Raw genomic sequence first — 26,660 nt, forward strand, 5'->3', positions numbered from 1 at the left:
CTCTGTACTCAGGGCTGGGAGATGAAGCCTAGGTATGGCAGTGGCCCCTTATGTGCAAGCTGTTGGCTCTTCCTTAAAATACAGCCTGTGGTAAATGCTGCAGATACAAACAAATCAATCCAAAGGCTGAAGCATATTGAATGCCCTCAAGGGCAGGCTGATCAAACACACAGAGCTGCATGAACAAATCTGGAACCTGCTGAAAGCAGGGATGTAAACAAGTCAGGGAACTGTTCAACTGCTAACACCAAATGAAAAGCAGAGAAACAAGGGTCAGAGAGGTTTAACTAAGCTGAGAGGACCAAATGCCACTGTACAGCTAATAAAACAGATAATACTTAGGGAGTTTTCTGGTAGTACAGACTGAAAATGTGAGTAGTACTGCTCATGGCTCATAATAATATCCATGATAAATGTTCTGCTAAAATAATTGTAATAATAATAAGCTTTACAGAAAATGACTGTACTTCAAGCAGCTTCAAATATGCTATTGTCTTATTCCAAAATTAAATAAATGCAAAGCAGCACGTGTCGAGGGGCAATCTACTGCCTGAAATTGGTTTCTTAAACCTACAGTTAATGTAAGCAATATTGAAGGTTGAAAGACCAAAAGATTCTGGGAGCCTAATCTAAACATTGGATTATGCCTCAGGATATTTCATCGCATTTCTCATCTCTCTCCTGCAGAGTGAGTTTGTTTTGCTTGTTTCTGTGGGTGTTGAACATCAACCGGAGAAAAAGACATTTAAAAAATAGGACAAATATAATAGAATTTGCTTCATGCAAAACCTGTAAGAGCCTAGTTAATATTCCAGAATATCTGTGGGGATTTGAGAAGGCAAATAGATTGAAATAAGGTATTAAGATTAAAACAATAAAAAACAACAGATGGGACCTTGGACATAAATCAAACTCCCCACAATAAGAAAAATGCAAAATACACTTCTGTCACATTATAAGGTACAATCTTTAGGAAAAGTTGTCACAGAAATAACATTCAGAGGCTTCAGTGCCTCACTGGCATTAAGACAACACATTTTTGACAAAGAAACTTAGTTCTCAATGCAACACTTACATGCAGGCTTGGGAGATGCTCCCACTGCACATTCCTGGCACACATAATTACCTGGGAGAAGCACGAGGTTAATTCCTTTAGAAGCCAGTGCCAAGCTCACCTACATGTGACATGTTTTTCCATGCCTACAGACCTGTTTTCTGAGCATGGGCCATGCAAGTCAGCAGCAGCACTCAGCAATAACAAACCTATGGTGAGTGTCCAGCTGCTGAAGGAGCAACTGGAGCCTCACTTTCTTCAGTGATGGGACTTGAAACTCTTCTTGGATGGGGATGAAGGAAGAGAATGAGCAGCAGGAAAAACATGTTGTCCACCACGTCCCAGTCTCTTTTTGTCAGTAACACTGAGAGAAGTGGCCTAGTTCACTTAAACAAGGGTCAGTATAATCTCCCCCAGGTATCCTACAGGATGCTGAATGATAATTTGCACATGATTCCTCCCATTCAATAATAAAACTTTCCTGCCTTTTAGGAAGCAAGGAAATTTTTTTATCTTTCAAAAACTTAGCATTTTTAGATCATATTTACAGAGGAATTTATTTATTTATTTTATTATATTTGCAAATATAATAGATTTGTCTGTATTTGTGTTGTGTTTAGACATGTAATGCGTTTCTGTATTTATAGTATCATGTTAGAAAAACACATGCAAATTACAGAAGAAATTCTTCATTTACAAACATTGAACACTAATTGCTCTGGCAAGGCACCAGCACAATTTCTGTACTGTGAGGACAATGAAATTACACACCATAAATTACTTGTTTCAAATGTTGACACTATAAATTAATTTGGCAAGTGACAATACTTCAATACTGTAGGTTTTATGACCATGTTGTAGGATGATGAACATCCTGTGTAAGTGATGAATAGGCATGGAACTACTGACATTTAAGAGCGCGGAGAAGAGAGTTCACTCTTTCTGATTCAGGCCTAAAATCTTATTTTGTTTCTACTTGTTCATATAACATTTAGAAAAGGTAAAGAGTTGGTGGAAAGCATGTTGGCATGGTTTATTCATGCACCGAGAGGCAGTGACAAAATTATTTTTCTTCTCTCTCCACAGACATACACTAGCTCTGCAGTTAAACTCATTAACTTGAGCAGAGCGTGTGATGGAGCATGAGCATGTGATTCTTCAATTTGGGAAAACACTTACTGGGAAAGAATGGATCAAGCAAAGTCCTGAATCCTCCCTTGCACTCAGCCATAGGTGGCAGGGGAGCTTTTAACTTGTTTGGTCACATCTGAACCAGACATCAATTTGTCTCTGTGGTACCATCCTGTCCTCATGCACTGCATCTCCCATTCAGCCTGAGTGCCTCCAGGAGAGCCAGAGAGCCATCACTGGGAGAGAGGATGTCATCTTGGAGAGGAAGAAAGCACAGGTGGGCAAAGCCCCAGCTCTGCTGCTGTTCACAGCCAAGTGCTCAGACAAGGTGTCAGGCTGATTCTGCTCAGCACAAGCAGGCAGACATCTCCAGCAGTTGTGGCTGGCATGGCTAAGCTGGTGCTTCATCATGGTGAGCCTGCAGGGTGTCACTTCTCCTTGAGGCCCAACCCGAGCTGTCCTGGGCTGTCCCACCTCCCCCAAGGAGGGGCACCTGCCTCATGCACACTGAGCAAGAGCTCAGCCTGCAAGAGCTGTTCTGAGCTCTGCCACACGCCAGCATGGAGCCAGAGCTCTTCCAGCTGGCATCCCACCAAGAGCTCATCCTGAAACAACTCTGCCCTTCCTCCTGCTTCCCTCCCCCACCTCCCCAGCAGAGTCCAGTTCCTCTGCCTGCCTCCTGCACCTCAACCCAGGACAGGGGAAGGATTCCCGAGGCTGTTGGTTTGCCACAGGAGAACCTGTGAGCCCCTCCTGTGGCTGGCTGCTGAGCTGGGGTTAACACAGTGCCCAGATCAAGTCTTCTTGACACTGCTGCTTGCTTCTGCCTGGCTGCAAATACTTCTCATGTCAGTGTCAGTCTCAGTCCACAGCTTATGTTAATGGATGGGAACCTCTGCTTGTCTGTGCCTTAAAAGCACATTGCCATCCCTCATGATCACAGGGTGAAGCTCAAACACATGATTTAGTTGCATTCTGGTTTTCCAGAAACAAACAATAAATAAAGTTAGCCTGCTTAATTGCGGTTTTAAGCCAGCCACTTCCAAGGCCTGATTCAGAATTGTTATTGGTCCTGCAAGAAAATTCTTGGAATGGCAAAAAAAAAAAAAAAAAAAACGGGTTCCCAATAAAGTGTTTCCACCTCAGCAGAGATCAATTCTGCAGGAAATTCTCAGGTCATCCACACACATTGGCTGCATCAAACAGCTGATGTGTGTATCAGCAATGCCTACCTCCTGGGCTAGTCAGACCTATACCCTGCTACAGTGAGTTGTGCCAGATCTGATTTTTTAACCAATCCAGAGACCTGGAGGTGCTGGAAGTTACTCTTTACAACATATCTGCAAGGATCAATTATTACCTTTCTAATAAGAGGAAAGAGGAAGGAAAACAAAGGGAGAGAAAGGGAAGGGGTTGGAGAAAACAGGTGTAATTTCAATATTACAGCAGACTGGCAAAATACCAGTCACCTGCAAAGCACACAGGCTGTCAGGAACAAAACCAGGAATAGAGCACAAGCCTATCTTCCTCCCCAGGCACACAGACCCTTGTGCACAAAAGTAGCTTAAGAAAGCTGTATTTCTAGTCATTCTGATTAGGAAATCTGATAGCTTGTGGCATGAACTTCTCCCAAACAAAGGCTGCAGTAGGTGACAGAGGAAGCAAACAGGCCTGTACCTTTCCTAAGATCTGCTTGCAGGCCTGTTCACTAAGTGGCACGGGTAAAACGAGCTGTACAATCTCTGTACCCTCTTTATCACAACGCCCCACACTATCCTTTCCTGTTAGCACTTGGCAGCAACAAAAAAGAAATTGGGCCAAAGACAAATGCTGAGTTCTACATTGTTGCCGATGCCTGAAACAAGTGTCCCTAGTCTCCCTTCATGGTTTTTCCTTCCTCAAATCCACCTCCTGTACTCGAGGTGCTGCCCGCTGGCTTTTGTCCATTATCTGCCCAAGCCACCTGCCTGCCCTCTACTGACTGTGTGTCCTTGTTCTCAAAAGGACTTGATGGACCGTGATAGAGAGGGTGCTGGAAAGCTCCTGTCCTGTGAATTGAAATGCACCTGCATCAGTTGTTTCCAACATTTCTCAATACTTGCATCCTTAACATTTTTCCAGTGCTCATGTGAGCCCTGTCTGGAAATGCCATTTGCTCAGACGCTGCATAGTAAATACAGACTTGCTTTCCTTAATCACCTCCCACAGACCAGCTGTCCTCAGGCAGCCTCATTTGTTGCCTTTGTAAAAGAGGCATCAGTGATCCCCAAAGCATGACTTCAGCTCAGATCACCATTTGTGGATTTCTCACAGACTTTCCCCATGGTACTGAGAGCTGAAAGAAGATCCCCTGACATAAAAGCAGAATACCCAAGTGTGCCATTTAAATTCCAGGAATCCAAACATTTCAAGTCTTCCCGGGATGGAGAATGACAAGGTTTCAGGTTAACACGAAAGGCTGAATTTATACAAATATTTTGGTATAGTTGAGCTTTCCTGCCTCTGCAAAATTAACCTTCTTATCCAATAGAATGTGGTTTGGGTCATGGCAGTGAGCAGATGTGAATAATCTCCCGCACGTGGAGAATTTCCATAACATCAGAATTAGCAAGAAGTAAATAGGGAAAAAGCCCTGAATGGAAACAAATAGAAGACTGACATGGCTGTGTTCCACAAAGTACATTCTGCAGCTGCATCCCTGCTCTGGAACAAAGGGGAATATAATTATTGTTGTTTTACTTTCAATTCCCATTAGCAAACCAAAAGCAAATAAAAGTGGTTATTTCTGCAGGAGAGAGCTGGCAGAGGTGAGTGTATGAGGTCACACAGGGAAATCATCAGGAGACTTTCCTAAGGGCAAATGGCTCATGCACCCAAAGAAAAACCTATCAGTAAAATTCACCATTGACACTCTGTTCCTGCAGGGCTGAGTCAGGCTTCTCAGATGCCCTGGGGATAAGGCTCAGCCACACCTGCTGGGTAGGGCAGGACTTGGCTGCTCTTATTGTCAGCCAAGCCAAAAGTGAGAATTGCTTTTGGGGACACAGCTACTTTGGTCACACTGGCCTCCACTCCCAGTGTGCTTCCTGCTTCCAGGGAAAGCAAGGCCTGCCACGGTCCTTTCCTGTAGCCAAAGGTTTCTGGGTTCACTTGTGGGGCTGAGATGATTTGCCATACAGGCAGATACTCAACCATACACTACTTGCCTCATTTTGTTGTTTCCTCCTTATTTATGTCAGCAAGAAATGAAGCTCCTCATTCTGTCTCCCTTCTTTCTTTCAATTTTTGAGTTAGTTCTTTGGTCAGAGACTTCCATCACTTATCTGCTTGCAAAAACCATCATTGTGGATAGTGAAAAATAAATTAACAATAACTGAGGAGAAAAGATAAAACAACATCCAAGCTGCAGAATGGATGCCACCAATCTGTGTACAGTGGAAAAGTGTCAGTGGAAATTTGCAGCATCCTTCTACTATAACTTACTCCATCCTTTTCAGTTCTGTTGGATAGGACAGGAGCTCTGGGCTGAGAAAGCTTCTGCTTGTAAGAATGCCAGGATATTGTCTCTTCATGGGGAGGGGAAGGTGCTGTGTTCCTGCACATGCCTGGTTGTCATCCCCAAGTGCCAACCAAAACTGCAGGAGAAAAGCATTTCCTTTAATACCTCTTTCTCCTGTTTTTCTTCTTTTACACTTAGCAAGCAGACAAAGCGTGACAAGAGGTCATGCAAGGCCTGCTGCCCTGAAATGTCTGTAAAACCTTGATCAGCTCCAACACAAGCACCTGACCTGGCTGGACAGTGAGAAAGGGGGCAGAGAGGAGCAGAGGCACTGCACTAGCCCAGCAAGGGCAGGCCCCAGATTCCTAATGCACAGGACAACCTGGGAACAAGGAGGGTGGAACCTGGTCATGCCAAAGGTGCCTGGAAGTCCTATTCAGCCCTTAGCAATCAAGGAATTCCTTATCCTCCAACCAACCAACCCACACAGCTGCAAGGGGGGGTTTCCTCTTCCTCTCATTCCTGGAGCATGTTAATACTCGTGGCCAATAATGATATGAACCACCAACAAAAGACCATGCTTTTTGTCATTAATATGATCTTTAATAAATGGAATAATGCACCATTTTTACAGCAAGCCTTTTCTCTCAGGCCTAAAGAACAGCCTTTTAAATGTTCTTATCCAATGTCTCTGTATCAATACAATCTCTTTATTTAGGTTTATATATAACAAAGCAATTCTTACAAGTATTCATAGAAAACTCTGTAGTGGCTTTAACAATGTCAGCTTTCATAGTGGCATCCACAGATGATTAAAAACCAAAAATTAGCTTTTTATTTCATACTCACACTGTTCCATGAAACACAACTTATACAGCATAGCAAGGGTATTGCGCAGCTTATACAAAAGAAATAACTGAAAGCAATTATTTATAAATTCATACATGATATTTCCTCAGTCGTTTGAGAGGAAAACCGAAAATACCCGTTAACAAAAGGGTTCTGATGAGACTCCATATTCTAGGATTTCTCCCCCTCTTCCCCCAGAAAAGCTCGCTCAGAAAGTAAATGCTCTCTTTACAGTCTTTCATAAGGAAAATGGCAGTTTCACATCTTCTTACTTCAGCCTTTACAGAAGACCAAACCCTAAAAATTCATTCTTGCCATGTTTATTTTCCTCTTATACTGCATTTGGGGGGGAAAATAATCAACAGCGATTGTAAAACATTATTCCAGCTTATATAAATGTGAATAGAGCACGCTTTCCTCTAGAGACAAAAAGCAGACAAGAAACATATACATACAAACCGTTTTAAATACGTTTCAACAGTGTGAAAGAGAGAGAAGAGTCACCAATCAGGAAATTCAAAAGTGACAAATGAGTCAGCTATAACTTGGACTTGCCTGTTTGTTCTTGTGACTTCTTACAAACTACAAAGACCAGAAACATTAACTATTTTCTGAATAAACAAGACTGAAGTGTAAAACTTCATGATACAGTTCTGAAGCACAAAAAAAGAAAGTGAATCAAGTGCTCTAGAAATAAACCTCACACATGTTTTTTCTGTCTTAAAAACAAGTGAATGGGCTACAAAAGTGGAGGTTTGGGAGACCTTGGAACTAGAAAGTTAAAAAGGCTAATTATTTCTGCTTTAAAAGTTACCAGGTGAGATGCTGTGCCACGATGGACACGCTCCAGTGATACATCTGCAGAAGCCTGTAAGGACTGGGAAGAAATCCTTCCTTCCTGTGCTGTGGAAGCATGGTGTATGCACTGAAGTTAACCAACTGAATGACTTGCAAATTCAAACAATTGCTGATGAAAACAGCAATAGGCTTTGAAAAATAGCTGATGATTGAGCTAAGAATTAGCATAACTCCAACTAGTTCCTGCTTATTGTGCACATGTGTGTGTTAAACCACAGTGAACTAAACAGAAATGGCCATGAGAAATAACTTGTATTAATAATGCACTGCTAACACAGAGCTGCATGGAGCCCAGATCAACATTAAAGGGCCTTGGTGTAAATGAGGATTTATCTTGAACCTTCCATTCCCACTCCCCAATGCAGTTCCACTTCTTGACAAAGCCACAGCTGGCCTGTGCTGACCCAGCTCCACAGCCTGAATCCCCCAACTGCAACACCCTGCAAGGCTCAGGAGCCAGGGCTGCCCCTGCAGTCCCACATTCCACAGCAGCTTTCCCAGGGCTAATCCTCCCCAGAAATGTTTCACAGCAGGGCCAGCAGAACCCACCCCCTCCTCTGCCCACTCCAAAGGCAGACTCGTGCTGGATTCCAAGAGCACTGGGCTCAGCCATGAGCCCTTGAGGTGCCCATTCCCTTGGGAACACAGGTGCTGAACATAACATCCATTTGGATTTGCAGGAGCACCAATCTGTTCTTGCAGAAATGGAAGTTCTGCCTCCAATTTTACTCAGTAGAAACCCCAAATGAGAAATCTGATTTGCTACTCCTTTATGTCAAAACTGAACCTACTTGGGTGATGGATGAGATCAAAAAGGGATGTATTTCTATAGCTACAGTTTCATATGACAATATAGAAGCCTAAAATGTAATTTGATTTAATGGACTAAAATACTATGTTTAAATGGCAACCACACATGTAACTATAGCTACTACATAAAAAAGCCTTGTAAAAATTATCATCTTTTAAGTGTTTTGGGTTATTTTTTGATCTTTGAGAGAGGTATCTTAAATTACACAGCTTCAGATAAAGCTTGTCATGTGCATTCCCAGGTTTCTCTCTCTCTCTCTCTTTCTCTCTCAAATCCATTCCACCCAAACAATCAGTGACAAGTCTGTCACAGGAGATCCTGAACTACTGGACTGTGTGTCACAGTCTGATCCCAGCTTAACTGTGATGCACTACAGACAATTTTAAAATGGCATATGAAAAAACCCCCCCACGTTATACTTTCTACCAGTGCTACCATCTGATGCTGTAACTCACAGAATTTAATCCTGGAACTTACACACAACATACATATGCATCTAAATACACACAGAGTTTACATAAAAATATATATATATATATCTGGCTTCACTGCAATATGTATAGTTTTTTCACTGAAGAAAGGCTTGAGGTTGAACGAAAATTAGTAAGCATTTTTTAAAAAGAAGGTTAATAAAGTCACCTGTTAAAAAGGGTACTGGGAGACCAGACAGAAAAGTTCAAGTAATTCCAATTTATGCAAAATATTAAGTTGCCCAGTCTATGATCTTTCAAAAACTGATCAATCCAATTTCATTTTACTTTGATGAGCTGCTACAAATCTTCCAATTAGACATCAGGTCATTTATATGCTACTGTGCTTGGCAATTATTATTTTTATGGCTTAAACCCAGCCTATTTCAGCAATGGGAGCAGCCATCATTTTTATACAAGTAAAAATTACAGCATAATTAATTTCTAATGTATAGACTAAATATACCAATTTTAAAATTCACCCTAATTAGGCAAGAAATGTCCACAGTAAACATTTCCATGGAAGAATGGTTGGGAACTTTTGTGTTTTTCATTTAAAGAAAATAACAATCTGAACATCAACACGGTAATGTTGTATTAGTGGATATTTTTTAACATTTAAAAATGGAATATCATTAGAGCAAAATGCACTGAACACTGGAACTGGGCCATATACAATGTATACATATGTATTTTTAAGTAAGTATTCATTAAGTAAGTATTCATTACTATTAAATTTGGGGCCAATAATTTATTTCATACAATTAAAGAACTTCCTTATTCTCCTCTCTTAGGCAGGTAGGATTCCAGGTTTCTTTTAGAGAAAGCTGACAGGTAGGAGGATGTGAACTTTCTGAACATATTTATGAGGTGGGAGTTTTTTGTTGCTTGTTTCCTGAAAATTGCCAGCATCTATCTTGCATTGTTTTGTGCCCAGTGCACTGAAAAAAAAAAAAATCAAAATGTGTTGCCTTTGAAAATCAGGTAATTTTCTATATGAAAACTAGAGACAAACGAGTGACACTAAGAAAAGCAAAACAAGAAGGGAAATGTTGTTTCTGAAACAGCTGTGCAGTGTGAGTGCATCTGGAGTTCCAAGAAAGGCCTTGGTAATACTAACTGGCTAGCACATCCAGCTGTAAAGCTCAAGAAGCAAATCCAGGGAAGTGTTGCAGATAATCTGCAATTTTAGAAGACTATGAGGCATGTCTGTTCAAAGGGCTAGAACTCAACAAACCACGTTATGTTGGTATCTCTATTACAGGAAACAAACAAGAGACAATGCATTAACCTAAACAACTGCCCTGCCTTCTGCTAGCAAACCATTTCCTGTACCCAGCAGGATGGTGGATTCTGTCTTCTACAGAAAAACACTTGAATTCTCCATTATAAATTATGTAACAAATTTTCTACTATTGCCTATTGGACAGTGGCACAATTAATAGGTATTTACACTACCATTCTATTTTAATTTTGCTGTATTTATCTTGTCTGCAATATACATGAGAAACTGACAGAAAATTATCAACTTTTAGAACTTTCCTTTTTTTCAAAATCAAATATGCAAAACCATAACTCACAAGGAAATAAATCACATTTGCTTTCCTTGTTTATTGTATAACAACCATCCCTGTGTTGGATTTGTAGAATTCTTTCTCTTACATGTATTTTGTTTGGTTAAGGACAGTTCCCTGCAGCATGAAAATTCAATTTCATTTAACTTACAGAGATAGTATTCTATGGACACTGGATTATGTGCTGTGAAGAAAAAAATGGCATTACTAAATAAAACATTAAAACCAAACTCCTAATCTGATTTAATCTAGCTGTGCAGAATTACAGTATTTTGGTACCTACTTTAGAGTTTGCTTTGACTGACCTTTAAAATCAATTCTTTTTTAACTGTTTAATCTATAGGGTATTTCCTGATAAAGTACATTTTTCTATCATGTTACAAATTATATTTATCCCTGGTAGATTGCACAGCCAATCTTGCTACTAATTATAATTAATTCCAAAGGCCCTCCAGCAACTAACAGAAATAGACAAAGGAAAGAAAAAAAAGTATTGTTTAAGAATGTTGAAGGAAAACTGCAGAATAACATCTTCATCTGGTATTAAAGTTTTGATTGCATTGATCACAAAAAAGTTGGATTTCTTGCAAAGGCATGGCCTGCAAAGAAAGGCTAAAAGACTGGTGCAATTCTGTCTCAGCAGAAAGAAGCAGCAGTCAGAGAAGTCATTTTTCTCTCCCCAGAATAGTCTGACTTAGTAAGAGTCCTAAATATTGTTTTCAGCCCACATTCTGAAATGCTGATGGATGATCCAACACAAGGCAAAGAAAAGTCATCGGGACAGGAGTGAAGAATCCTCAAGACCACAATCAGTGCTCACCAAAAACCACCACCAAGCCCTCCAAATGGAGACTCCCAGGAGGCCAGAGGAGAAGAGAGCCCAGTGAGCAATATGAATAGAATGCCAGAAATTCTGATTCAGGTCTTGAAACCCAGCTGAGCAACTGGCAGGTTTTCAACATCTGGGACGTGAGACTGCAGCAGATGGGAAGCCAGAGAGTGAATGGAAAGTCAGACCAGAAGAAGGCTGTTTTTAAAAAGGGGTGATATAACTGCATTATACAGGGGGAAAGCATAATTATGCCTCAGAGACAAGAGGTACTATTTGAACTGGTGCTTAAAGAACACAGGGAGCTCAAAATGTGCCTTGTGTTTCTACAACTACATTTACTCACAGTCTGCATTTATAGTGCTATCTCTTGGAGATATATAGGAGAATCTAAGAAATGTTAAGAAGTTTTATGAGAGAAAATCATAGCAACCAAGAACAAGCAAGGAATTTTGGGGAACAGCAAGAATCATATGAAGCAAGGCATGTATTAGATTAGCTGTATCAGCAGATAGAGAAGAACAGGGTTGGCAAAGTTTACCTCAGGGGGGAAAAATGGTAAAACAGCAAGGAAACAAATGAGCTTAAAAGCAGAGAGCATCTGCTTCAGTCAGCTGAAAGGAGACAGGCTGGGGGAGGCAATTGTTTGCTGCCAGTATCCTGCCACAGGAGTCTGGCAGGCTGACTGAATTGATTTTCTTTCTTTGAACATCACCAGTTTTCAGATGAAGTGATAAATCTTTGCTTGTTACCAAAGACTGATGTGTTACACCTTTTTATATCCAAATAGTTTTTACTGAAGTGTTTTCAATTGGAAAGAATGCTTTTCAGGTGGAAGGCTATTTCTTAGGTGGAGGGAGGTTCTAACTAATAAGAAAATTATTTTCTTTCAGTAGACAGTAAAACCAATCATTCCAAAAGAGGGAAGGGTTTACTTGAGATAGTGAATAAACAATTTATCTCAATACATATTACATTCACATTCACTGACAGCTAAAATCAATGTGCATACAAACTGAAAGAAGGGACTAAGCAGAGGGGAAAAAAAATCCCCAACCCTTCCCCACAAACACCCATGATTTTTAAAAGCATGCAATAAACTTTAACAAGATGAACGAGGGCCTCTAAGAACTCTGAAGGGAGGACAAGTTTCAACTTGGCAACAACAATCAATTAGGATGCACCTACCTGCATAAGTAATCAGGCTCATTTTTACCCCATCCTGTCTGTAAGGAGGTAAATCAGGAAAGACTTGTGACTCATCACCAAAGTGTTTTGTGCCAAGTAAGATCGATGGTTTTTTTCTTCTCTGTGTAAACAAAATACGTTCACAACCTATCTTCACTCAAGCTTTTAAGTATGACAATTATTAATATTTCTGAATAAAATGTATTTTGCAATGTACATCATTAGTGATCTAAATAAGGTTTTACATAATACAGGGGGTGAAACTGCACACAAAATAAAATGGAAAAAATGGCTGACACTGTCTCCTTACATTTGTTCAACATTTTGTTACTCAGCTTCATAGGCTGGCATCTACTACTATAAAGGAAACACATTTTGATTAGGGAGGATCAAAAGAAAGGTACAGAGCTCAGATTTTTTTTTTTTTGTTCCTTTTTAAAGCCCTTTCAAGTTGGGGAAAATTCATGCATCATCACCTCTGAGCACAATGTGATATTGGCAGCTGCTTCAAGCTGGCTACGATGTGCAAAGTTCACTGTCATGACCGGCTGACTGCTCAACTGTCAAGGAAAAATTAACAAACACAAAAATGGGAACATGTGGCAGTTTTAGAAACACACTTTTCAATAAAGCCTACTGTGAACTACAGACTATTGCACATTTCAACATGACACGAGGAAAAGAAGGGGTTCAAAAGAGAATACGCTTTGTAACATAGAAATATACAGACTAGCTTGTGCACAGAAATCAAAACATGGTTACAAGACACCACTGCAGTCAAACCTGTCTTATAGTCTGCTTATGTTCTTAGTGACCTTAAGAAACTGGTCCAAACTGATTATCAGCAATACTTTTTTTTGTTACTTTTTTTTAAAAAAATATTTTGAGACCACATCTTTGATACACATATATATATTCCGTGGTCAAAACAGACAGACTTAACTTTAGCGATACTAAATAAAAGTGCAAAAACGTTCAAAAAATAAAACAAAATAAAAAAATATGGAAGCATAAGCTAAAAATTTTCTGCATAGCTGAAATCTATTTAAAGCGAGTCCTTGGTAGGGGTTGCTGACAGGAGGAGAAAGCAGTTTTTTTTTTTTCAAATGTCTTCTGCAGGTTTGTTTCAAACAACGCAAAACAAAGGTCGGCTTTTGAAGCACTTCACAGGCAGTTCACCCCTGCGTCCTTGGAGACCATGGTGGTGGCAGTGCCCCCCTCTGCGAGGTACACAGCAGTGCTGGACTTGGGGGGCACTGCCAGCTCGCTGCCGTTGTTGTTGACCTCGCAGGGCAGCGGCTCCGTGGAGATGACCCACGTGGATGGACGCCACCGCTTGAGCGAGTAGGGAGTTTTCACACGCTTCTTGATCTTCTCTCCTGAGCCTGATTTGCCATCCTGTGAGGAGTCACCTACTGAAGGGAAAAAAAAACCAAACCAAAACAAGAAAACAGAACAGAAAAGAGTATTATGAGGAAGGCGAGATTAGACTGGAGTCCAGGGTTGTTACTTGTGTGAAACAGAAAAAAAAAGAACAAAATCTATAAACACGGAGGCAACTGTGGGGCAGAGGCATGGCAGGTGTATCAACTACAACAGCTGCCACTGAAACAAGGGCTCTGTTCTCTGTGAAGTAATTTGTATTACCTGGAGTACACATTGGCACCAAACAGGAGAATCAGCACTTGACATTTGAAGGGTTTTTGCAATCATAGTATCTTATATTACCTGCTATGGGAGGTACAAAAGAACTGCTACTACAGGACAGCAAAGGCTAACACTTAAATACTGCAATGTCAGGCTTCCTAATCCTACTCCACCTGGCAAAGCATTTGACCTGAAAACAAAATAGTCCATTCTCTGTTAAGACATTAAGTCAGGATTTGGAATGCTGGGTTGTAAAACTGGCAACCTCAACTTTAACTGTGATAAAACTTCTGCAGTTGAAGTCTGATTGTTAAAAAAACTTTACACAACCCCTTCTTTTAACTTAACCTTCAATTAAAGAAAGTTACTGCAATAATATTTTTTCTTTATCTTGTTAAGATTTCAACTCACATCAACATGTTAAGACAAAATTTAAGGTTTGCTACTTAAAAGGAAGGCTTAAACATTCCATTACTGAATATTCAACTACATTTCTTGAAAGATATGTTCTCGTTTGGTTTTAAACCTTTTATTTCCAAAGATGCCTGGCATCCCAGTTTACTCCACCAGTATCACAGCATCTTCCTAAACACAGTCATGAGATTTGCAAGCACCTTCCAAGGCTACAGTGACTTCTGGAAATGTATTCTCTTTAAAATGCACACCAGGAGATCTTTCCAATAGCTCAAACAGGCTCAAATCCAGAGGATGTACCTAATTTAACTACAACTATATGATTACATTCTTACTGTAAAAAGGAGAGCTCCATTGTAACCTCTTAGACCTCTGGCCATAAAACCCTCAAGGAAGTTATTCTGAAATAAGCTATTAAAATCAATTCCTTCTCTAATTACTTAGATTAATTTTTATGTACATGGCAAACTGATGAAGAATTGCTCTAATTGTTGGAGCTAGGACAGCAAAATAGAAAATGCCTGACCCTCCATTTAGGCTGGGCTAATCCAGTAAAATCAGTTGCTTTAAAATCATGTAAGTAGTTACATATAGTAGTTCAAGCATATAAGTAGTTACTATAATAAATTATTTTAATCAATGCATTTTAGAGACACCTGCTCTTGAAAGAATGAGGAAAAGTAAGGAAAAAAAGGTTTAAAGTGCCCCTGCAGAAAAAAAAGGACACTTTTCCAATATGTTTTGCAGCTATCAAAGGAGGAGCCTTGCAAGGAATAATGAAAGTTAGGAGTGGATGGGTTAGAAAGAGACAGATTTTTTATTCTGTGTATGTGGAAGGATGATAGTGATCTAATATACTGGAAATGATGAAGACAGGACTTGATCAAAAAGACTGAAGCTGTGCTGAGGGAAATTACATTTATATGAGATTTAATGAGTATGCTTTGAGGAGCAAGGGGAGAAGGAAATAATGTCTGTTCAAGCAGATATATGCAGTTATTAGCTAGAGAGGTGTCAGCCCTGCAGGCACTTACACTGCATACTACTGCTATCCAAACTACTCGTGGCTGACAGATCCAGCGAATTGGGCCTCTGTGCTCTTCTGCTCTGGGTGTGCCCGGGATTTCTCACGACATTCTGGACAGCGGCCGCAGCAGGCTCTGGACACGGATTGCTGTTGTTGTTGTTGGCGTTTGTCCTCCCGCTGTCCAGCGCTCGCTCCCTCCTGTCCACCAGGCGGTCCAGAACGCCTTCATCGTGCCCAACCTGCTGCTCCCGCCTCAGCAGGGGCTCGTGCTCGTCGGGACTGGAGTTGATATTCAGCCGGCTGTCCTCGCCGCTGAACTGGTTCTGAAGCATTTCCTGGGCCCTCTGCGCTACCGAGCCGCCGCTCTGGCCAGAGGGCACCGTGCCGTTGGCGTACTGGGCTGTGCCAGCGTGAGAGTTCATGCCGTGGCTCCTCCCGGCCACCCCGTTCATGGTCACTGTCACCACGTGGGGCTCTGCGGCGTTGATGGTGTTCATCTTGGCAACGCCCGTTTCCACTTGCTTCAAGTTGGATTTGTGCTTGCCGCCAAATTTTAACCGCGGCTCCTTTGTTGAATTTTTGGTGTTTAGAGGGAGGCTGGTAGGCCTCTTGGGAAGGTTCTGCTGCTTGGGGAGAGGATAGACCTGAGCAGATGGGACGTCCGGAATCAAACATGCCTGACCGTTGGTGGCTTGTGTGAAGTCCTGCTGCCCTGTCACCTCTACTGCCAGTTTTATCAGGGGATAAAGCAAGCTGGAACTAGTGCTGCTCAGCGGATCTGGCCCACTAAACTGCTTAAGCGAATGTTCCATCAGGTTCTCATCAGAGCTTTCTTTCAGGTTCTTATCCACTTCTTTTGGATCCAATTTATTTGTCTCCAAGTCCTCCTCTGTTAGCTGCAGACAAACAGGGGTGGGCCCCCCCGGCTGCATGACATTTGTCGTGTGTAAGTTTGTCTCATCCGAGTAAGGCATTTCGGAGATGGTGGTCATGCCGGTGCTGGGAGTGAGGCCAGCTGTATTGGTGGTGGACAAAGTGGTGACGCTTGTCTCGGGGCTGGGGATGCGAGCTTGTGCTTGCTGCCGCTCGTAGTTAATGGAATTTCTGTTCTTTTCCCCTGAAGTCAACGGCGTCGTGGACATTGAATGTTCAGAAGAAATGTTCTTTACTATGCTGTCAGTGTGGTGGATTGAATCTTCAATGTAAGAAGAGGAAGAATAATCTGGATACGGCCTTATCTTTGATACGCGTCTGTGATGCGACAGATTCCTTCAAGAAAAAATAAGGGGTATTAAGATCATATATGTAAAAATCACCTCATACTGTAACACCTCTCATTTAAGAGAGCTGCTTGTCTTTCTATTTATTTTCATGCATAAACTAAGGATAGATACAGTACAAACTGAGGTATTTCAGCAACTTCCTTGAAAAGTGCTGGGGATAAGAAAATTGGTTTTACTAGGGCAAAATTTAATCAGGGATGTTATTTCCTAGGAGAACAGTAATGTTCTATTTGTCCAATATGCTGTTTGTCCAGCTGGCAAAGTACTGCTAAGGTTCTGCTCTAGATGCAGGGAAGTGATGCTGAAGAAAGTCAACAAAAACGCAACAGACTAAATAAAGAAAGAGATTCTGGGAAAATGTCACAAGGTCCTAACCCATGAAAACACTACTATTTTGACAATTTAGGTATTTTATGATTTGAACATAATATTTTTTTCATGACAATGAACAGTGTCATGTACAGCAACATTATTCTTCTCTCAAATCTGGATTTCTAGAGTATACTATTAAGCACTGAAGTCAGTTCTGCAAATTCTCATTCCCTCTGGATCATATATAAGGAGAGAACATGCAGCACTTCTCTTGCTGAGGTCAGAATAACAACAACTTAAACAATGGCCCTGCACTTTGTTAACTGAAAAACCACAGGTTTGAGACTTGGTAATTTCCTGAACTCATACTGACTGCAAATTCAGTTTTTGGCAGAACACTTTAAACAGAAGTTTGATGCATCATTTAGCAAGTGTACTTAAAGACAATTCACTCTCTCACTTCCCATCATGGTAAGCCTGCTGAGACAGTTTGCCTAAGCAAAGGGCCCCTCTGAGAGTAATACAGTTGTATCCATAAAAACTGCCTGACTTCTGGGGACACACAGGAGATCTTAAGAACACAAGCAATTTGGATTATGCCATGCAGTACCCATATGCAGACCAGGTTATGTAACACACATCACTTAATGGGTGCAACAAGCTGTAGCTTCTGCCCTGGAGTGAGCCAAGCGCTGCACTGGGCATTTCCTGCTGACTAAACCCAAATGTGCTCTCCTCTTACCTCTCATTTTGCATGGCAGTTGACATAGGATTGACTGTTGGACTAACTGATTTATTCCTCTCCCAAATCATCATGAGCTCTGCCATTCTCTCCTCAGCACACTGTGCTGTTAGTCGAGCTTCTGCATCTTGATCCCAACAATCTTCAATTGTTTCTTTAAGTGACCTCACAGCCTGCCAGGAGACAAAACCCCTTTAAGTTATTTTACCTTTATACTGTGCTTCTAATTTACTGTTCTATGGCAGCATTTTGCATGCCTGAAAGCAGTCACAAGCTGGTGGAAGAGAGAAACAGAAGATACACAATTTCATTCTAAGGTAATTTAACATAATCCTAGCAATGTGCAATTTATTATCACCACACCTCACATACACAGATGGACTGGGAAGACACTTAGCAAAAGCTACATCCACCAATGTCCATACAACCTTCAGCCAGCCCTCTGATGGGATGGGTGCTCTGCTCACTCTCCTGGCCTTATGAGAGCTGTGCACTAAGGACTGCTGATGTTGGAAATGCTGCCATGGTTATTCTCACAGTTCTGCTAATGGTCACTGCCTTGCTCCCCTGCACTGTGTGCAAATAACAGCTGTGCTCACTTCATCACCCTTGTCTTCCTGTTTAGCACAGTGACATCCAAACGTCTTGTAAGTATCAACGACTTTGTCTGCGCCATGGGAGGAGATTTTTGCTGCATTTGTTTTACAGGTGGAGAAACAGAAACACACACGTGCTCCTGGCATCACACTGTGGGATGAGCTGCACAGTCAGGATTAGAGCTCAAGACCTCCAAAAGGTGCTGCCATATGTTGTGGGAACTGGAGAGGAAACAACTGAAATGACGAGCACTGAACACTTCTGTCTGAGCTCCATCTGGAGTACAAAAGCCAGGCAGACATTTATGGGCCCCTGCTGCCAGCCCATGGCCAGGGAGAGGATCTGCTTTGCCAGCACAGCTCACATCAAAGCCCAGCTCTAACCTCTCCAGCACTGAGGACTGTGCAGAGTCCCAGCTGGGCACTAAGGCATTCAGTGAGTCCTGCTGACTGTCTGTGTGCCAGAACTGCCTTGTGCCCTTCTGGCAGTGGAAGCCAGGACCAGCTCTGAGCGTGAGCCAAGAGCTCCTCGCCCACAGAGCGAGCTCCTGGCATGGCTTGCATCTGGCAATCCCTGCTGCTTGGTGATGCAGCTCTGGCTGCACAGGTGGGGATGAGCTCCCCCACAAGCAAACCTTTCATCTCCCTTCCCTCAGCAGATCCCACGGGGGATAAGCCAATACCCTCCCCTTTGCTGAGGGACACGAGTCAGGGTACTGGCTCAATTTTCTCTCCCACAATAAAATGCTTTCATTCAGCTTTTAGAACTTGCTTTTGTCACCATTCAGACTAAGTCAGTGGGCACTCTAATCTCCTGCCTTCCCTCTTTGCAAGACTCTCTCTACAGGTTTCATCAGCAGCAAATTCAACCAGTGTTTAATTGAAAACTCTGTCCTGTAGCAGATCCTTTCCTTCTGATGTGTTAAGGATCCTTAAAGGACACAGCAGTGACTGTACAGACAGTTATCAACACTGGAGTTCTTCAGTGTCACATTTACCACAATTATCTGTTTTCTATGAATTTCAGGTTAAAAGACAACTATGCTAAAATGAATTATTTACAAGTACCAGCACTCATCCAAAAGACAGAAGGTACCAGAAATCTGCATGATTCTATTATTCTGTTAATATCCTTCAGTGCTGACCCCTGAAGTCAAGCGTGGCCCCACTTTGGCAAGTGAGACAAGAGTATAGCAACATCTCAACACAGTTTAAAGCCTTTTAATTCTTTTGTGTACATTCTCTGCTCAGGTTGTTGTTCTATACTATGAAAAACAATGCTGCTAATCAAGGTCTGTAACATAACACAGATGCTTCCAGAAGCAGACTAAGACTGCATAGCTAATCACAAATGAGGATTCCACATCTTTTGAGTACCTTAATTATGTGATGAGAAAATAAAAACATTATTTTTATTTGTATTTCTCAAATGAAAAGGACAAATGCATTTGTTTCATAGATGGATTTGCATGAAAGTGTTATAACCCAACGTAACAGCAGAGCTTTAAATAATGGAGAAAAGTCTTTTATCCCATGCATTAGATACAGGAGGTTAGGATGTGGGTCCACAGTGAGGTCATCTGGAGCTTAATTTTCTACACAATCTGCCCTAGAGTGCTCATTCAGATATTATCCTAGACTGGCACAGGGTGCAGGAAGTTGCTTGACACCTGAGATTATTCTTCTTTTCTCTTAAAGCAATGGTGTAGATCAATTCTTAAAGCTGGAGCTATCATCACCATTTTGATTAGACAGAACACAAAATTAGTAACACCACAAAGAATGTGCTAGGCATTTTAAATATGGGGATCATCTAATAATGCTGGAGTCTATCAGCTTGATAGAATGTAATTAACATTTAAAATGGCAGTCTGCAAAACAAAACAAACCTCGAACTGTTTCAGTTTTAACTGTCTTCAGAAACAGCTGTCAGGCTTGGTTCTTCCAACCCTGCATTTGCCAACATGGCTATAGTTAAAACAGCTGTTGTTTGATTTCCTACATAGTTAGTGCACGGATGTCTCTTTTTTCCTCTTCCCCCTTTGCCCCTAAGATGGGTGGCCAAAGGTGTGTAATAAAAGCACCTCTCTTGGAAGCTCAGCTGGGTTCCAACATGTTTTACTGCAGTGCATCACTGCAGGCTATGCTCCTCTCAGAGCAGGCTCCTGCCTATCCACAAGTACCAGCACCAGGTGAGGCCTTGGGCTCCTCCTTGTCTGCACAGCAGCTACAAACTTATCAACCACCAAAGTCTCTGAAGATTGAAGGGCATCCTTTCAACATGGGAATAACAAGAAGTATCTTTCTAAATAACAGCCAAGCACACCATTTTCAGAATTCAGCTGTGTTACCCTGTATCAGGTGGAACCCAGTCACTGTTCACACCGCACTTTGCTTGTAATAAAGGACAAACAGCCCCCTCTAAGCCAAGGGGATTCACATTGCCTGAACTCTGCTGCAGATGAAAGCAAGCACAGACTCTCACCAGAGTTCAGCTGACTTACTCCAACTTGTTGGCCCACAGCAGCAAGGCTCTAAGCCATTAGCTACACTCACTCAAAACAACAAGCAATGTTATAATGTTTATAGTCTTGAAAAAAAAAATTGCAGATCAAATGAAGCCATATAAAATCTTTTATGCAGTTAAAATGAAATTATTTCTAGAAGCTTTAGCCTCTGCAAATCCTGAGGTCTATACAAGTTCAAAAAAGTTTATTACAACGTTTACCAATTTTAGTTTTGGAAGAGGATATTGATGTTTTTGCCAGCTATTTTAGTTGGTATCCTAGTTCAGTTTTATTAGTTTATAAGATGTCAAAAGGCAAAAAATGGCTGTGTGTTTCTCATTCAGCACACAGAGAACACATGGGCACTTCATGCACAATGCTACAGAAAATGTCTAAAATAAATGTAACAGGTTATCTTCGGTACATCACACTGCAGCATGCAGCAACAACCACAACAATAATAGCATTTTTCCTTAAAAGAAATCTGTCTGTCATGTCAATAACTTTTAAAAACTGAATTCAGTATTTAAGAAGTCCTTGCAGAAACAGCTCTCAATCCTTAAATATTAACAAAGAGGGAAAAACCCCCAAATCTAAAAAATTGCTTCTAAGAAATGAGTACACCCTAAAGCTGGTTAAATCACTGTTTCTTTGAGAATATTCTCTCTCACCAGGCTGTTCTCCTTCCATGCTTCAGGGAATTTTGGTCTTTGCTTCTCTCTAGACACCAAGACTTGCATATCTTCAAAAGTGGGATGGTTTCCGACTTCAGTCTGGAAAGCCATCTGGTACTCTGGCACAGATTCTCCTGTTAGCAAAAGAAAGAAAGTTAAAAAAAATCAATCACAGATTAAAAGGCAGAGCAAAGGCTTCCAGTTGATGAAAGGCATTATCAAAGTTGCTGTCTATCGAGATGTTCCCCACCTTCCCCAAAGTCTAACTTCCAAAAAAAGCTGAATTAACTGCAAATGAATTAAGTGCTGTTCAGCAACCTTTCAAAGGACAGCATCCTGAGACTGTGCTGGTTCAGTGGCACACTTGGAATGACTTGGAGCCTGAAGATGACACTGACTTTCTGTGAAGTGCCACTGACTGATCATGTTCATGCACTTCATTTGGGGGAAAGCCCAGCAGGATTACAAGCCTCTGCACACAGAGTGCAGCTGTTTGACTGCAGACAGCATGCTGCATTTCAGATCCATTCTACATGCTGTAGCTTGGGCAGAAGATGGTGCATGTGGCACAATCTAACATGCAAATTTTAAGTCTACTTCCTTTTTGTTTATGTTACAGGTAGGGAGGATTTCCCTAAATTTTCAATGTCCTATCATAAATAAAAGCACAACTGACTAAAGGCTACAGTAAGTCATAGCATTTTTTTTCATGGTGATAAGTCTGAAAGACACTTCAAGCACTTCAATCAGTTCTCAGAACTGGAAACACTGCCTTTGCCATCAGCCTACCTCTCGGTGTTTTTAAACTCTGGACAGTAATAACAACAATACTAACGCTCAAATGGCACCTGAACTGCCTGAACAGGTCGCACTGAGCCTTTGGGCAGGAAGCACCGCTGGCCCCAGCTGCACCGTCCTGACAAGCACCCCCTCGAACACTAGGTGGCACCGACTCAATGGCACAAGCAACCGAGGAGCTGCTTCCCTCCTGCACTTTCTAAAGCTCGGGCTCAGCAGTAGCTGGGGGTGCTGGTGCCACTTCCTTCTGTTATGGTTTTCTGCAGTTCTTCTCCTTACCTGGGAAGAGGTCTGTACATCTCATGAATATCTCCCAGTAGATCAGGCCCAGAGCATACATATCTACTTGTTTCAAAGCAGATTCACAGTCCCTCAAGTTCACTGCTCCTTCAAGCACTTCTGGGGCCATATAGCGGATCGTACCCACCTGGGGAAACATCCAAGCTGCACATCAGGAAGGAATTTCCAAATTCAGTGAAGTTTTTTAGTGCCCTATTCTTGTATTCTCTACAGTTAAGGAAAACACACCTCGCTCCTAATCAATGTCCTCAGTTTCTAGATTCTTGCCACTCCAGTCATAACAAAACCCTTCCCCTACTCTGTCCCTGCTTTGTATGTACCAAAACAAAATTATTTTGTCCCTTACTTAACCTTCTCAAATGAAATATGATATAGCTTAAGTGTTTCTTTTTCCAAGTTGCTCTGTTGAACACCAAGGTATGTATCATAATGGAAGAGGATCCTGCTGAATAAGAAACTTGTTCTCTATTCCTGGACTGTCAGCAAGGTTCCACCCTACAACTTCCACAGTCAAAGGTTATTAACAGTCTTGGAAAATACCATTTTCACTAGAACATGTGTTAGATTAGAGCACTTACTCATCAGTATTTGTAGGACAGTATTTTGTCAGAGAACTATTCCACATCCCTGCATTTTAACCAGCAGTTTCCCTGTTTCTTTGATCAGTATGGAAAGATCTAGATGGAGCTATTCTACATGAGGTATTTTCAGTTTAGCCCTTGATTTCTAAGGGAGAGTGATTAGCACTGTGTAGCATGTTCTTTGAATGACATATGAAGTTATTCTGGAAAAGCACAGATAACAACTACACTGAACTATCAGGCACTCTTTACTTAAAACAGTCTCACTGTATTTCAGTAGCCTGTATTAGATGTCAAGCAGGAGATGCAGAATGTGGTATGTCACCATTTCAGAAAAATTAACAACAAAACCAAAAATTAAAAACAAAACCAAAGAATGTCTGGTCTTCAGTTACCATTTGCAGTACAAAACCAAAGGGACCTGTACCACGTAATCACAGAGAACGTGGCAACCAAACTTACCTTCTGTCTTCTCATAGCTCACACAGAACCCTCAGCCTGCCAATCTGCACAGAACTCCCAGTCTGCCAATCTGCACAGAACCCTCAGCCTGCCAATCTACTGCCTTTCAAAATGGCAGGTTTGTGATGAGCATTCTGAGAATAAAACCAGTTTCTTCCTGTGGAGGCTCCAGCCCCTTCTCACCCACACTGCAGTCATTCCCATTACAGAAACTGTACCCCCTGAACCCTGACCCAGCCATGGCACTCACCTCACTAATGGCTGCATTGTCTTCCTCACCCGGCCGTACCAGTCTGTTCCCGGTGAGCTTCATGGAGAGCCCAAAATCGCTGATGACACACGTGCCATCGTTCTTGACCAGCACATTGCGGCTGTTCAGGTCCCGATGGGATATTGCAGGTTTGTAGTGCTCTGTTTGGACACACACAAGGCCTTGTTACCATTTGAGCAATTCTACTGCTTGGCAGAATGAGAGAACCTCATTATGACTGCTCAGCTATTATGAAAAGAGAATCAACCTATTTTTTAGAAAGCTGATGTTTTTGTTTCTTTACAATGAGCTCCAGAGGACTGGCACCCAGAATTCCACTGTATCTATACGAGGCTACTGCCATACACAGTTCTAATGTTCACCAACACTCTTCTTCCCAAGGGATATTTCAGCATGACTGTGGCAGTGGAGACATTGTACACCCAAACACAGACCTGCTGCCACAGCCCTAACAGCCATTCCAAACACTCTGTCACTTCCACGCTCCTGTGTCAAATGCAGCATCAGTTATTTACATGACAATTGGAATTACCATTAGCACTTATTCAGAAGGTGTGCAGACAATATTATTCCAGAGAGTCTGAATATGTTCATCCTGCAACAGATCTGACCTTTTCCAAAGAATAATCTCACTTGCTCCTATTATTTTTTATTTTGTTAGTAAAGCAGCCAGCAGTACAGAACTCATTTTAGTGTGCAATTCATTCTACTCCATGTGTTCCTTTCTAGCATTCACAGACTGTGGCTGTCTCTCCTTTATGATGGAAAGCTTACACATTTTCTGGTTGCTAATGGACACACCTGTCTGCACATCTCAAAATGATGAAGTTAAGATGATTGCTGCAGTTTCAATGGCACACAGGAATACTGATTTGGGTACTTTCAGCACTTTTAACAGCATCTTCAGTTGTCATTCTTTGCTAGTGCTCATTCTTAACATTTGAGATATATAGTTTGAAATTTTAATCCAAACATTAGCACCTTAATGCAGATATAATGAAACCAGCCTTTTTTTACTGCCAAAACCCTAACAGTTCAGTGCCAGGCCATATTCTGCAGCCTGATAGATCTCAGAATATCTCCTTTATAATTATGATACTTCAGCTGCTGAAATACTGGGTGTAGCATGCACACAGACATAGATAGATCCCAATCAATACATTGTCACAGCCAGTACTATAATAAAGTACCAGAAAAATCCAGAGACATGATAAATAAAACTACAGTGGGGTTAGAATATTTAATTTTTATAGTATACAGTTCACACACAACCTACAAATTGCTTTGGTGATTTGATTCTAATCTGCAAAAACAGACAACACCTCATCTGTTTACCCTCTGCCAGAGAAGCAGCCAGTGCTTCAGCTCTTCAGCAATCTGTTGCCATGGTACAGCAGCACTGCACAGCTCTGCCTCCTCCTGCCTCCCCCACCTCGGACCCTGGGCTGGCACACAAGGGCCACAGAGCCCAAGGAGGGAACAGAGCAGAAGTTCTGAGCAATCTCTATTTGCATTCATCAATTCCTACTCACAGCAGGATAAAAGCAGGGCTGGAATCCATGACCTGACAGGAATAAGAATGTCCTGAGACCTTTGCATCCCTTCCTGGCCTTACCTCCTCGAGGCAGCTCCGTGTGCAGGTACGCCAAGCCCCGAGTTATCGAGTGAGCCAAACGACAGGAGCTCACCCAGTCACTCGTGTGGAGACTCAAATATTTGCACAGAGAGCCCTAAAAAGAACCCCAGAAAAAAACAAAACAAAAAACATGGATTAAAATCATTGTCCAGTAGAATAACTCAACATCTTCTGGAGACTCAGTTTTATCCACAACTTCTAACCTGCAACTGCTTACGTGTTTATCCACATGTTTTAAATCACAATATTTGACTGAAGTTTCATTAAGTGCTCCCATTTTATTTCTCTAAAGTGGAACAGGAATTTTATCACAGAATGAGGGACTGCCTCTAGAAAAAATGATATTAATTATGAAAGTCTTGTTGTAGAACAGAATAAAGGTAACTGCTTTGGACCATTATCACTTACAAAATACTCAACATCTCTCACAGGTCTTGCTATAATCTATTTATGTATCAAAACAAAAATACCCCAAAGGCAATTCCAAATAGGAGTGAGTCCACATGCACTGAAGAAACATGGAAAAAAAAGAATGTCACATTCCCCTTTTCTTGAAAGTGAAGTTAGATGTGTAAAATGAGGGATCTTCTAGTGATTTGTCATGGCATCTCTAAGAAAAACAGAAGGAAGTGTGTCCATTATGATATTGAGATAGTCTAGAAGCTGAGACTGCCATCCAGAACAAGAGCCAGACACTGCAAACTGTGACACCATCCATGCACAGTCCCCAATGATTATACACTTAGGTTAAACTAACTAAATCCTCCAGCATAAAGTGCAAGTAATCTGCCTAACTAATTCCTGCTAACAGGAATTTTTTCTTGTTTTTTACAGCTTTTTAAGAAATATACGCCCTCTTATTATCCTCCAAATGTTATCAGCTTGGCTTTTTTTCTTGGCTTAGTGAGATTCCAAGCCATTCTAATGGAGGCCACAGGACTGTTGTTTTAGAACAATTTTTCTGTTGTTCTAAAGTGACAAGAGTGTCTGACTACTGGGGTGATAATTCTGTGGCTATTACATATTTCCTTCCACGTCACACCTCACAACTGACTCCCTTGCTGAGCTGCTACACCTCAGAGTCCCACCAGAGCAACATGCTGATTGATAAATGCACACACCATTCCTTTCACTTGCCTGTTTCCTT

General features: G+C 41.5%; 1 protein-coding gene across 1 annotated transcript in view; it reads right to left on the bottom strand.

The window, feature by feature from the left end:
- Positions 1 to 6,262: 6,262 nt before the first annotated feature.
- BMPR2 (bone morphogenetic protein receptor type 2) overlaps positions 6,263 to 26,660 on the bottom strand; it is a 105,324-nt gene continuing 84,926 nt past the window's right edge. Inside the window, exons 7-13 of the mRNA XM_009088075.4 lie at positions 25,493 to 25,607; positions 23,857 to 24,017; positions 22,543 to 22,690; positions 21,463 to 21,599; positions 17,689 to 17,861; positions 15,359 to 16,620; positions 6,263 to 13,678 (exon numbers count right to left, since the gene is read on the bottom strand). Coding sequence (XP_009086323.2) covers positions 13,428 to 13,678; positions 15,359 to 16,620; positions 17,689 to 17,861; positions 21,463 to 21,599; positions 22,543 to 22,690; positions 23,857 to 24,017; positions 25,493 to 25,607 — 2,247 coding nt within the window. The 3' untranslated portion in view covers positions 6,263 to 13,427. The remainder of the gene's footprint in view (positions 13,679 to 15,358; positions 16,621 to 17,688; positions 17,862 to 21,462; positions 21,600 to 22,542; positions 22,691 to 23,856; positions 24,018 to 25,492; positions 25,608 to 26,660) is intronic.

This window comes from Serinus canaria, chromosome 7, assembly GCF_022539315.1.
Source record: "Serinus canaria isolate serCan28SL12 chromosome 7, serCan2020, whole genome shotgun sequence".
Classification (NCBI taxonomy): Eukaryota; Metazoa; Chordata; class Aves; order Passeriformes; family Fringillidae; genus Serinus; species Serinus canaria.